The following is a 13,662-nucleotide window of genomic DNA, read 5'->3' as shown; positions in this document are numbered from 1 at the left end:
TAAAACTAACTTCCCTTTCAGTTGACTTCTGGACCATTTATTAGCAGGACGCTGCTATGTAGATCCATGCATGTCTGATAACTAATGAACCCTGTCAAGATATGTACAAAATTTAAAGAAATGTTTCAGAAAGCAACGGTTTTATTATCTACAGTACTCTCCTTCTTCTTCTTTCGGCTGCTCCCGTTAGGCGTTGCCAAAGTGGATCATCTTCTTTCATATCTTTCTGTCCTCGTCATCTTGCTCTGTTACACCCATCACCTGCATGTCCTGTCTCACCACATCCATAAAACTCCTCTTAGACCTTCCTCTTTTCCTCTTCCCTTAACATCCTTCTCCCAATATACCCCTCATTTCTCCTCTGCGCATGTCCAAACCAACACCATCTCACCTCTCTGACTTTGTCTCCCAACTGTCCAACTAGAGCTGACCCTCTAATGTCCTCATTTCTAATCCTGTCCATCCTCGTCACATTCAATGCAAATCTTAGCATCTTTAACTCTGCCACCTCCAGCTCTGTCTCCTGTGCCACCGTCTCCAACCCATATACCATAGCTGGTCTCACTACCGTCCTGTAAACCTTCCCTGTCACTCTTGCTGATACCCGTCTGTCACAAATCACTCCTGACACTCTTCTCTACCCACTCCACCCTGCCTGCATTCTCTTCTTCACTTCTCTTCCACAATCCCCATTACTCTGTACTGTTGATCCCAAGTATTTAAACTTATCCACCTTCACCAACTCTACTCCTCTCATCCTCACCATTCCACTGACCTCCCTCTCATTTACACACATGTCTTGTTCCTACTGACCTTCATTCCTCTCCACTCTAGAGCAGATCTCCACCTCTCTAGGGTCTCCTCAACCTGCTCCCTACTATCGCTACAGATCACAATGTCATCAGCAAACATCCTGTCTAATCTCATCTGCCAGCCTGTCCATCACCATTGCAAATAAGAAAGGGCTCAGAGCCGATCCCTGCTGTAATCCCACCTCCGTCACTCCTACCGCAGACCTCACCACTGTCACACTTCCCTCGTACATATCCTGTACAAGTCTTACGTACTTCTCTGCCACTCCCGACTTCCTCATACAATACCACAGCACCTCTCAGTCACCCTGTCATATGCTTTCTCCAGGTCCACAAAGACGCAGTGCAACTCCTTCTGGCCTTCTCTAAACTTCTCCATCAACATCCTCAGAACAAACATCACATCTGTGGTGCTCTTTCTTGGCATGAAACCATCCTGCTGCTCACTAATCATCACTTCACTTCTTAACCGAGCATCCACTACTCTTCCCCATAACTTCATGCTGTGGCTCATCAATATTATCCCCCTGTAGTTACTACAGTCCTGCACATCCCCCTTATTCTTAAATATCGGCACCAGAACACTTCTTCTCCACTCCTCAGGCATCCTCTCACTTTCCAAGATTCCATTAAACAATCTGGTTAAAAACTCTACTGCCGTCTCTCCTAAACACCTCCATGCTTCCATAGGAATGTCATCTGGGCCAACTGCCTTTCCATTTTTTATCCTCTTCATCACTTTCCTTACTTCCTCCTTGCTAATCCGTTGCACTTCCTGATTCACTACCTCCACATCATCCAACCTCTTCTCTCTCTCTTGTTCTCTTTATTCATCAGCCACTCAAAGTACTCTTTCCATCTGCTCAACACACTCTCCTCACTTGTGAGTACGTTTCCATCTTTATCTTTTATCACCCTAAATCTTTCCCAGCTTGGTCCCTCTGTAGCCCACCAGTCCTTTTCTCCCTCCTTAGTGTCCAACCTCTCATACAACTCATCATACACCTTTTCTTTAGCCTTCACCACCTCTCTCTTGACCTTGCGCCTTATCTGCTGATACTCTTGTCTACTTTCTGTATCTCTCTGACTATCCCACTTCTTCTTCACCATCTGCTTCCTCTGTATACTCTCCTGTATTTCCTCATTCCACCACCAGGTTTCCTTTTCCTCCTTCCTCTTTCCTGATGTCACACCAAGCACCCTTCTTGCTATCACTCTTACTACATCTGCTGTAGTTTCCCAGCTGTCTGGTGACTCTTCACTGCCACCCAGTGCCTGTCTCACCTCCTCCCTAAACTCAACCTTGCAGTCTTCCTTTTTCAACTTCCACCATTTGATCCTTGGCTCTGCCCTCACTCTCTTCCTCTTCTTATGCTGCTTAACTGCATTTTCCCCTGCCACCACTTTGCAGTCTTCAGTCTCATTCAGATCAACTCTTCTGCATAGGATGTAGTCTTCCTGTGTGCATCTTCCTCCACTCTTGTACGTAACCCTATGTTCCTCCTATATTCTCTATGTTTTATTATCTACAGTAACTCTGTCAAAAATGTAAAGAAATTGTCAATTACTTTATTCTGACCAGCAACACAATTAAAATTCTTCATTTGAATGAGAGTCCTCAAGTTCAGGCTTAGAAGCACATGTGCCACAAATAGGACATGTTTCTTTACACTGTTCACTCCTGTCACCCACAATCCATTTGGTAGTTGGTGACTTTGCACTCAGACAGTTGCTGAATGTCCATATCGTGCTGTCCTGACACTTGTGACAAGTCGGACGCCTTGTGATGAAGAAAACGCCTTAGCGGGCAGCGGTCCGCGTCAGAGCCAGAAGGTTCCATTTCATCCAGCTGACTGTCACTATCTCGATCACTGTCGTTATCATCAAAATATTCGTTTTGCAACAAATCTGCTTGTTTCAATATGTCAGCAGCTTTATTCATTTTTCACAAAGACGTAACTGTCTATTCAGAACACTGTTTTCCGCACATAAAAAAGTTATCTACTAGATGGCAGTACTAGAATAGATAAATGAGACATGGAAACAAAGCTTACCAGAAAGCTGCCTGTGTCTTCTGAGGTTTCTGAAATCTTTTAGGACCACCAACCCCCTCCCCCCACCCAAAAAACGGAATGGCACACCGAAGCGCGACTGCCACGTCTGTGGAGGACTGCTTGTCCATTGCCAAGGCAACCACAAGTTGGCAGTGCAGCAGCAGAGTGCCACGGAAACAACTAAGAGCCGATCGAGATTGTGCGATACGTGCTTGTCACCGATGGGTAATGCAAGGGACATAATAAATGCAGGGAACAGTATAACTTGGTCACTGACATCGCCCTGACTAGGCCTGTTTGCTCTGTCCGTGTATAGAAGAGTGGTATCTCCCACTGCAATTAATAACCGCACTGTTCCTGTTTCAAGTTGAATAAACTTGAGGCTCAGCCTCGTGTTTTGGGGTGCAAGACAGGGACTCATGCGTCACAGTCTATAGTGGCTGTAAACTGACATACGAGTTATATCATACGTCACGCCATGACAGGCTCAATGAGACACAAAATAACTTGTACCTCGTGTTGCTCACGTCAAGAGTGTTAAAAATTTGGCCTAGATTTGTTCAAATTTTAATTTTGTTCAAAATTTGCAGAACCAGGCATGTTACCATTTCGATGGCACGATGACATAATATCTCATGCGACAGGAACCACGTGGCAGGCAATGGGGGTCATTGCTTAAAACAACATGACGGCACCCACCAAACAACAGACACAATTACAGCAAAAAAACTATGACACAATGATACCATGATGTTGTAAAATGATTTAATAATGTCATCACACTTGCCGAGTTAAGACGGTGGTGGCATAGGACAGATTCCTTAGTTTTGTGATTTATTCAGAACACAACAACAGTGCAGAAAGGGCTAAAAATTCTAACTCGTTTTATTTATTTTTTTCCAATTTTGACTTACTCTGTGTGTATTGAGCTTCAACAAGCATTAATTTGACTAACCTCCCGTTTATTCCGGCTACGACTTAGCCTTTCATCCTTCTGTTATCCATATACAAGGGACGTTCAAAAAGTTTCCACACTTTATTTTTAACTGAAATTGATTAAGAATTTCAAAAACAAATTACGAGTCACGCTCTGTTGGGCCCTTGAGCAAGGCACTTAACCTGCAATTGCTCCATCCTGGATATGATGTTAATCTGCATCCAGCCCTGCATGTAGGCCCTCCAACCTGCAGGGGAGAACCTAGGGGTTGGTGGCAGAATTGGCACTCCAGCCACCATCAAAAACCTCACACTGTTCCACTCCATCTGAACTGGTGTGGTGCTGAGGTGTCACCCGTTGCATGGCTGCACTTGGGTCCTAATCTGGGATCCTGAGTTGGTTTGTTGTGTGGTGGGGGCGGCCATGTGCTGTATCAGCACCTGCTCCTAACCTCTCCTCTCTCTCTCTCTCTTTCTATAGTCACCTTCATTTGCAATGCAATTTTCCCAGCATCGTCCCAACTTTTTAATGCCCAATTACTACTCCTCCCTCCCGTCTTCACTGTTTCCAACGAAAATATAAAAGTGCAGAAACTTTTTGAACGTCCCTCGTACTAGTTTGTTATGCATATACTAGTTTTCATTGGTTGTTTGTTTTTAATTTAATTTACTTCAGAACACCCTAACACCTTTAGTATTTGGCCAAAGTCAAAGCTGACCGACAAGATGTTTAAAAATCAACTTAATTACGGTAGGAAAGACCTCGGGCTCTTCATTATTCGGCATTGTGCAAGTTTGCCATTAAGTAACAGGAATGAAACAAATAGCCACAAGGTGGCGTCAGATCTTAATTGTAAAGCATTGCAGATGTTACAGACTGGGATATCCTGCAGGGATCACATTGTGAGAACATTGAGGAGGTTGTTGACTGCACTACTGACTACATCAACTTCTGTATGGACATTGTAGTTCCAGTAAGAACTGTATGCTGCTATGCTAACAACAAGCCATGGATTACAAGTGGCATCAAGGGCCTTTTGAACCACAAGAAAAGGGCTTTTAAAGACGGTAATCAGCATGAGCTCAAGTGCGTGCAGAAGGAACTCAGAGTCCAGCTCAGGGCGGCGAAGGAGCAGTACAGGAGAAAGCTGGAGCAGAAGTTGCAGAATAACAGCATGAAGGAAGTGTGGGATGGGATGAAGATCATCACTGGCTGCAGCTCGAAGCGGGGTGCCACCATCGAGAGAAACGTGGAGAGAGCAAACCAAATAAACAACTTCTTTAACAGGTTTGACCACCCTAACCCAGTCTCACCTCAGAGTACTGCACCCTCCACCCATCCTTCTGCAGATACCAGCATAGGAGAAACATCCCCACCCATAATTACAGCAGCGCAGGTGAGCAGAGAACTGAGGAGACTTTGTGCCAGCAAAGCAGCGGGTCCAGATGGAGTATCGCCACGACTGCTGAAGGCCTGTGCGTTGGAGCTGGGGAGTCCTCTACAGCGCATCTTCAACCTGAGCCTGGAACAGGGGAGAGTCCAGAGGCTTTGGAAAACATCTTGTATCACCCCAGTCCCAAAGGTATCACGTCCTAGTGAGCTGAATGACTTTCGGCCTGTTGCTCTGACATCACATGTGATGAAGACCATGGAGAGGCTGCTGCTTCACCACCTTAGGCCACAGGTTCAACACGCCCTTGACCCTCTGCAGTTTGCATTCCAGGAGAAGGTGGGAGTGGAGGATGCCATCATCTATATGCTACACCGATCCCTCTCTCACTTGGACAGAGGCAGTGGTGCTGTAAGAATTATGTTTCTGGACTTCTCTAGCGCCTTCAACACCATCCAACCTCTGCTCCTTAGGGACAAGCTGACAGAGATGGGATTAGATTCATACCTAGTGGCATGGATCATGGACTATCTTACAGACAGACCTCAGTATGTGCGTCTTGGGAACTGCACGTCTGACATTGTGGTCAGCAACGCAGGAGCGCCACAGGGGACTGTACTTTCTCCGGTCCTGTTCAGCCTATATACATCAGACTTCCAATACAACTCGGAGTCCTGCCACGTGCAAAAGTTCGCTGACGACACTGCTATCGTGGGCTGCATCAGGAGTGGGCAGGAGGAGGAGTATAGGAACCTAATCAAGGACTTTGTTAAATGGTGCGACTCAAACCACCTACACCTGAACACCAGCAAAACCAAGGAGCTGGTGGTGGATTTTAGGAGGCCCAGGCCCATCATGGACCCCGTGATCATCAGAGGTGACTGTGTGCAGATGGTGCAGACCTATAAATACCTGGGAGTGCAGCTGGATGATAAATTGGACTGGACTGCCAATACTGATGCTCTGTGCAAGAAAGGACAGAGCCGGTTATACTTCCTTAGAAGGCTGGAGTCCTTCAACATCTGCAATAAGATGCTGCAGATGTTCTATCAGACAGTTGTGGCGAGCGCCCTCTTCTACGCGAGGTGTGCTGGGGAGGCAGCATAAAGAAGAGGGACGCCTCACGCCTGGACAAACTGGTGAGGAAGGCAGGCTCTGTTGAAGGCACGGAGCTGGACAGTTTGACATCTGTGGCAGAGCGACGGGCGCTGAGCAGACTCCTGTCAATCATGGAGAATCCACTGCATCCACTGAACAGGATCATCTCCAGACAGAAGAGCAGCTTCAGGGACAGACTGCTGTCACCGTCCTGCTCCACTGACACACTGAGGAGATCGTTCCTCCACCACACTATGAGACTCTTCAATTCCACTCGGGGGGTAAACGTTAACATTACACAAAGTTACTGTCTGTTATACCTGCATTGTTATCACTCTTTAATTTAATATTGTTTTTTGTATCAGTATGCTGCTGCTGGAGTATGGGAATTTCCCCTTGGGATTAATAAAGTATCTATCTATCTATCTATCTATCTATCTGCTCAGAGTCCTTCACAGCTGGAAAACTGGTGTTTGTTGGATATAAAAAGTAAATAGCTTTCTTTATGAGAACATGGATTTGAGTCTAATAAATGATTTGCTAAACAAATGAAACCTAATTAAACCTCCCATCTCTTTGCAGGAAACCATAGGCCAGCGAGAGCTCTGCTTCAGTGGCTTTCAAGCACTTGACATCTCAAGCAAGCTGGGGCCAATCTGGATCCTGGGAGATGTTTTTATATCAGAATTTTACAGCATCTTTGATCGCGGAAATGACAGGGTGGGGTTTGCAAAAGCCCACTTCATTGAAAACAACTAGGAACTATTTAATCACGAAAATATTAAGATGGAATCACAAATACAATCAGCAGCCTTCAGAATATCAATTCAAGTTCTTCACTTTTTGCTAGCATCCCCCCAACGGCTACAGTCGCCTGTTGAGATTTCTTCCTGGCTGGTGGGCCAGTGCAGCATGGTGATAACTACTGGCTTCACCTGTCTTCCTGGCCCAGTCATCGACTTTGGAGCATTTTCTTTACGTTTGCCTCGGATGTTCCTCCTCCCATTCCAGTATCGTGCCTGCAAGTTCAATTACTCAACTTAAATACTCCCAGTATGAGAGTGTAGTTGGCGTGTTCGATGACATGCTGGCCAGCTCAATTACATACAAGGGAGCATATGCATGGATGCCTTACCCTTAACACTGTTTGAGCAAGATCAGGCTCCCTGGGGCCTTCTAAAGGAAAATGATGGATGGGTTGAGAGACGAACAAGGTCCTGAGAACAGGAGGATAGGATTTAAGGAGCATGACCTCACTCCAGCAACCAAGTGGCATGCTGCCTACCTATGGTACCAGCCCAGAAATGCTTTGATTGAACCATACAGGTGGTAAAATAACAAGGGAGTTGGCATAATGTTCTCACAGATGCCCACCTTTCTATTTAACAATAGGTCTTTGAGATTTATCACCACCTAGCTTCAGAAGGTTCTAGGAAGGCTGACACTGTTCTCCTAAAGGCATGCCCAGTCCTAAATATAAACCAGGGCCAGGCCCACTGGCTCAGGGTCACGTCTCTTGTCATATCCCGTTTAGTTGGGTTGGTGACCTTTAAGAGCCCTGAGGGTGAGTTGCTCTCCAGTAACAGAGTGTTCCTTTTCAAATCCCTCTTCTGACCTAAAGATACTCAAATAAGGCCCAACATTATTTCTGGCTCCATGGCTCCTTCTAGAGTGTTTTCTGCATATTAGGAATCACCTCAAGGAGAGCGGTGATGGTGAAGACGCGTCTCAATTCACCCTCTCTACTGGGCTGTCCAAAGACATGCAGGTCAGGTGAATTGGTGATACTCAATTGGCCCGCATGTGTGGTTCACCTTGTGATGGACTGGCGCCCTGTCCAGGGTTTGTTCCTACCTTGTGCCCTATGCTGGCTGGGATACGCTCCAGCAGACCCCCACAACCCTGTTCAGGACTAAGCAGTTTAGAAAATGGCTGACTGACTGACTACATTTCTCCACCTTCTTTCTATTGTTCGCACAATAACATTGTAATTGTGATAGTCCATTAGAAATCATTTTATCTTCCAATAAATTTTTTTTCTGAGCTTTATGTAACCTTTGTTTAAATTATTAAGGAACCTTTAGGGTTGGTTGATTCTTATATAGTTTTGTTTTTAAAGAGAGTATTTTTAAAAAATGTTATTATTTCCATCACCATTTTGAGCAAGCCATCGCCAGGTGGGATGCCTTTGGGGGTCCTGTGGAAGCCTTCTGTCTTTTCTGCATCCGAAAAATGAAAAGAATTGCTTGTTATTCAGACTTTGTTTTTGATTTAGGAATTTAGCTCAAAAAAAAATGAAAACAAAAGAAAAGGTGGAACCGTCGTACAGATCGCCGACTTCAGAATGCTTTTGAAGTTGGGAGACTGGAACAAATCGTCGATAATGGGCAGGTAAGTGAAGACACAAGCAGGGCTGGGTGGCATTTCATATCCAAATGACCAGAACAGACATACGAGGAAAGACCAGACGTTCCACCACCAGAAAAGGGCGCATGTCACCTCCATCCCATTCCATCTCCTTGTTAACAGGGAGCAACCTTTACATGACCGTATACACTCAGCGGCCACTTTATTAGGTACACCTGTTCAACTGCTTGTTAATGCAAATATCTAATCAGCCAATCACATGGCAGCTCCTCCATGCATTTAGGCGGGTAGGCATTGTCAAGACCACCTGCTGAAGTTCAAAGCGAGCATCAGAGTGGGGAAGAAGGGTGACTGAAGTGACTTTGAGCGTGGCACCGTTGTTGCTGCCACACGGGCAGAGGTGTAGCTAGGGTTTTCATTGCTCGGGGACAACTGAAGATTTCGCGCCCCCTCCTGTTTGCCTGTTTGTGACATCAATTTGGCGCCCCCTGGATGCTGCACCCGGGGACAGATGTCCCCCCTTGCCCCCCCTAGCTACGCCACTGCACACTGGGTGCTCCGAGTCATTCAGAAACTGCTGATCCATGGGGATTTTCACACACAACCATCTCTTTTGGTTCAAAAAAGGGAAAATATCCAGTGAGCGGCAGATCTCTGGGCGAAAACGCCTTGTTGATGCCAGAGGTCAGAGGAGAATGGCCAGACTGGTTCATGCTGGTAGAAAGGCAAATAATGCACAAGAAGCACAAGACACCATTTCTGGCAATGAAAGTGCAATTTAATGAGATTCACACTGGACATCACACTGCCTCCGAGTTTATGCTTTTATTTTTATTATTATCATCATTAATTAAGAATGTGACAACAATGCAGGGGACTCTGCAGCCATCCCTGAGCTGTTCTGCACTCTGATGGTGCCAGTCTTGACTCTCTGTGCCCAGTGTGACCCTGCTTAGTGCTACTTGTTACTGATAGTGCAATTAAACGATGGTCTCCTTTGAACTTGATAGCGGTTGAGTGTTTTTTAATATTTGAATAACAGCTGTCCATCCAAAGATGTTACGCCTCAAGCAGGTGGCCATATACATTAATTGGCAGTGCCCCTGATCCAGTGAAGGTCACTTTTTAATGCTCTGATTTTCCCCACATTTAGACAGGATTCTCACCACTCCAGCAGTCTGTCACCCCACTGGCTACTGATCTCTACCCATATTCTCTTCAACGGTTGATTCTAAAATATCCGTTTCTCTGGTTTCGGTCTGACCGGTTTCTTCATCTGCCCGTGTTTCTGTCGCAGCGTCTGTCACACCAAATAAACGGCACCTACTGGTTGTGGCCTTGGGACTTGGGAAGCTGTACATGGACGCCCTGGAGTGCTGTCTGCGGATGCTCTGTCTGTTCACCTTCCTTTTCAGCATGGGGACACTCCATCTATGGCTATCATTTTTTTGGTCCTTTGTGCTCCCTTCACCTTCAATGGATTCCTTGAGTACTTCATCTTTTCCACTATTATCTTTCTCAGAGGCCCGGGCTGAGCCATCTGGGCAGCTGAAGGTTGGTTGGACAAAAGTTTCTTCAATAGGAGGTTCTACCAACCGGCTGCCTCCGCTGCTGTTGTTGCCTTTTTCCGGGTCCTGCAAGGAGCCTGGCAGTCCATCTGGTTGCGTTATCACAAGAGCAGGAACTGTCCCCTCCGCCGATGCTGAACGTTGGGGTGTTGATGGCGCGCTCACCTCCTGGAGCACGGACAAGTGATCTCTCAACGCCTGTTCTTGGGATCGCGAACGGGTGCGTTTCAAGGCAAGTTCATCAGCCCCAAACAGAGGTCTGTGCTCAGGGAAAGGAAGAAACACGTTGGACAGTTCACTGCTGCGCCGCTTGAGAGAGGACCTCCTGAAGGGGGAATCGTCGGGCACAGTGAGGAGCCTTCGCACCCGCCGCAGCATCGACTCTTGACGCTGGAGTTTGCTCTCCTCTTGGAAAGGATCTTCATACTGCATGAAGCCGTGGTCAGACAAGCTGGAAATGAAAACACAAGTCCATTATGGAGCCGCTCTTAATTTTATGCAGTATCACAGAATCTCATTTTTGCCAGTTAAACATTTCAAGGCAAAGGTTTGCAGATCCTGGGAACTCTGGGATTAAACACAACAATCTGAAGGAACAAGGCTAAGGATACCTACCCCATGTCAATGGTGGACCCCAGAAAGGAGGGAATGCAGTAATCAGCCGCCGCAAGGGTGTAGGGGGGCCGCACATCAGAATCGTTCCAGTAGATGTCCCTTTTCAACCGAGGAATGTTCATGTGCATTTCATCCACAGCCAAGAGAGAAACCTGCAAACCGAGTCCTCCTGGTTAGAAATGAATGGACAGAAGGACGGAGAACTGTGTGCAACAGCAGAGTCAAAAAATCCTACAGCTGGCTACAGGGCATTTCACCCGCTTCCAATTGCACTTCCTCGGTGGGCATAAAATGCTCCAGGTCATCAGCCATACTAACCTGCAGATTTCGGTCAATGCACCAGTTGGCCTCAAAGTCATCGTCGTCCTCTCCAAAAGGATTAATGAGCTGCTCAGCCACCTGTGGACAGGAAGGGGTGGAGAAAGTGGTCCGAAAGATGGTCTTAAACAAGCAAATTGTAATTGGGGGCTCCGAGTTATATGAAGAAATATTTTCTGCTTTTGTAGAAAAGAATATTATATATATACTCAAAAGAGAATCATAAGCATATATGAAAATAAGTATTAGATCTTAATGCACACATTAATGCACTGCAATGATATGCATTTAGTGCTGGTCTTACTACTCACTTTGGGTGTATTAGAATAAAACATTCTAAAACATTCAAAATCCCTAAGATGGTGGACCTTACCTTCAGCCATCCTGAATAAAAGAAGAACTGTAGGAGAGTGAACACAGGGATGTACAGGTCAAGATCATGGCCAGTGTAGCCTTGTTTGGGGTCCAGAAACTGACGGCCAATAAGACAGGCAAAGAAAAACGTGTAGACTGCAAGAGTCACGACCTGTGAATAAGACAAGGCTCAGCGTCAGAGTGGAGCAAAATTCCATAAATCCATACATCTTCCAAACCTGCTTCTCTTGAGGAGGGCTGCAGGGTGGCAAGCAATGGGTGCAATGCAAATAACAAGCCGTGGAAATGGTGCCGGCCCATCGCAGGGTGGACACACACACACACACACACACACACACACACTAGGCTAGACTTTTCAGTTTCAAAATTATGTAAATAACCTCACAGTGGGCAGCAGGGTAATAAGATGATGTCAAGGGTGAGTAGCTCCTTTCACCATGCCTCTGGATTTACAAAGGCTGCACGATCTAAAAATGTCTTCTAATGAGGGCAACCCAGGAGACTTGAGGACATGTACTACTGTGACAGACTCAGAGAGTCAGCAGAAAGACCTCATTCAGGTATTTCAAATCCTCAATTGCATTGATATAGGAGATCCAGCAACATTCTTTCGACTTACGGGCGAATCCCATACTCGAGGACATCAGTGGAAGTTAAGAGGAAGTGCATTTAGGACTGAAGCCAGGAAGCTCTTCTTCACGCAAAGAGCTGTGGGACTCTGAAACAAACTACTAAGACATGGAGTTGGAGCAGAAACCTCAACCATCTTGAGCAGAAGAATCTGGATGAGCTATCGAGACAGCTTAGCTATTAGCTAAACAAACAGGCCTGAAGGATTCAATGATCTCCTCTCGTTTGTCACATTTCTGAAGTTCTGGTAGCACTTTATAATAACTTTCATTAATAAAGCATTAACAAGTATTATATCATGTTTAACAGATTGTGAGGTCATGTTCATTCAAATAGTTATAATTGTTCTTAAATGGTAATTCACACATTAGGTAGTTTTAAACATTTACAAATGACTTAACAAATGGGCAGTAAAGCATTTTTTAGGGTTTGCTAGCACAATACTCCTGTTGACACTGCATTCACTAATGTCTAGGTGATTAGGGACAAGTATCTTTAAATATTATAGACTAGCCGTCCCCTGCGGTTTCGCCCACGTAGTTCCAAAACAGGACAGTGAGGAAGGCCCCGCCCGGCTCCCGACTCCTGACGTCACGCTTCCCCCTCCTCTTAGCCCACAGCCTCTGTCTCGGATCAGTGTGAATATATTGCTCCTGTAAGTGAACTGTGATTCTGAGAGAAGTCGCAAAATCAACTGGAATGTTCAAGCAAATTCTAGAAAAAAAGAAAAACATGATCTAAATCCGATAAGTAGCTCTCTTGTTCGCTAACTAAGCGTAAGGCAAGATATGCCCAGAGGCCCCCACCTCGAGGCCCACTGCATCCCTCTTGGATTTGTGTGAATAAAACGGTACCGCAAGTGAACTGTGATACTTAGCACAATGAGAGAAGTCGCAAAATCAACAGGAATGTTCAAGCAAATTCTACAACAAAACCCCAACAACAGTAAATCCGTCAAGTAGTTCTCTTGTTTGCTAGCTAAGCAGAGGTAAGGTACACCCCGAGGCTGGTGCATGAGTAACAAGGGCCCGGCCCCCTTCCCTCGGCCCACTGCGTCTCTCTCAGATTTGCACAAATAAATCGGTACTACAAGCGAACAATGAGAGAAGTCGCAAAATCAACCAGAATGTTCAAGCAAACCCGATCTAAATCTGTTAAGCAGGACAGACAGACAGACATTTGATTTTATATATATATATTATTGTGAGCGATGGCCGGTAGTTTATCCCGACAAGCACCCCCAGGCCGCTAGATGGAGTCCTCCCTGCAACACGGAGGTGCCCCGAATTCCCACAGGGCATCGTGGACAATGGAGTTTGGCTTCACAGCCCTGCTGGATACCGTGGGGGCTGCCAGGGGACGCTGCAGGGAGCCACAAGTGTTTCTATTATAGCCGGGCTGAAGAAAAAGAAGAGTTCATATGACCCAGAAGTGCTATGGAATCAAATGGACTGAAGGACAGAAGCACTTCCGGGTCGACGACTATAAAAAAGGACTG

The 13,662-nt window shown here is 45.9% G+C and overlaps 2 protein-coding genes across 3 annotated transcripts in view; one reads left to right on the top strand and one right to left on the bottom strand.

Moving 5' to 3' along the window:
- nots (nothepsin) overlaps positions 1–8,340 on the top strand; it is a 51,540-nt gene extending 43,200 nt beyond the window's left edge. Inside the window, exon 9 of the mRNA XM_028825552.2 lies at positions 6,874–8,340. Coding sequence (XP_028681385.1) covers positions 6,874–7,050 — 177 coding nt within the window. The 3' untranslated portion in view covers positions 7,051–8,340. The remainder of the gene's footprint in view (positions 1–6,873) is intronic.
- Positions 8,341–9,455: 1,115 nt separating this feature from the next.
- LOC114669337 (bestrophin-3) overlaps positions 9,456–13,662 on the bottom strand; it is a 71,266-nt gene continuing 67,059 nt past the window's right edge. For both annotated transcript variants that reach the window (XM_028825555.2, XM_028825556.2), the window contains 4 exons: positions 11,533–11,685; positions 11,160–11,240; positions 10,842–10,993; positions 9,456–10,677 (listed from right to left, as the gene is read on the bottom strand). In XM_028825555.2, coding sequence (XP_028681388.1) covers positions 9,852–10,677; positions 10,842–10,993; positions 11,160–11,240; positions 11,533–11,685 — 1,212 coding nt within the window. In that variant the 3' untranslated portion in view covers positions 9,456–9,851. The remainder of the gene's footprint in view (positions 10,678–10,841; positions 10,994–11,159; positions 11,241–11,532; positions 11,686–13,662) is intronic.

This window comes from Erpetoichthys calabaricus (genome assembly GCF_900747795.2).
Source record: "Erpetoichthys calabaricus chromosome 1 unlocalized genomic scaffold, fErpCal1.3 SUPER_1_unloc_22, whole genome shotgun sequence".
Taxonomy (NCBI): domain Eukaryota; kingdom Metazoa; phylum Chordata; class Cladistia; order Polypteriformes; family Polypteridae; genus Erpetoichthys; species Erpetoichthys calabaricus.
The sequence above is the reverse complement of the archived record's forward strand: the minus strand, read 5'-3'. Positions and strand labels throughout refer to the sequence as shown.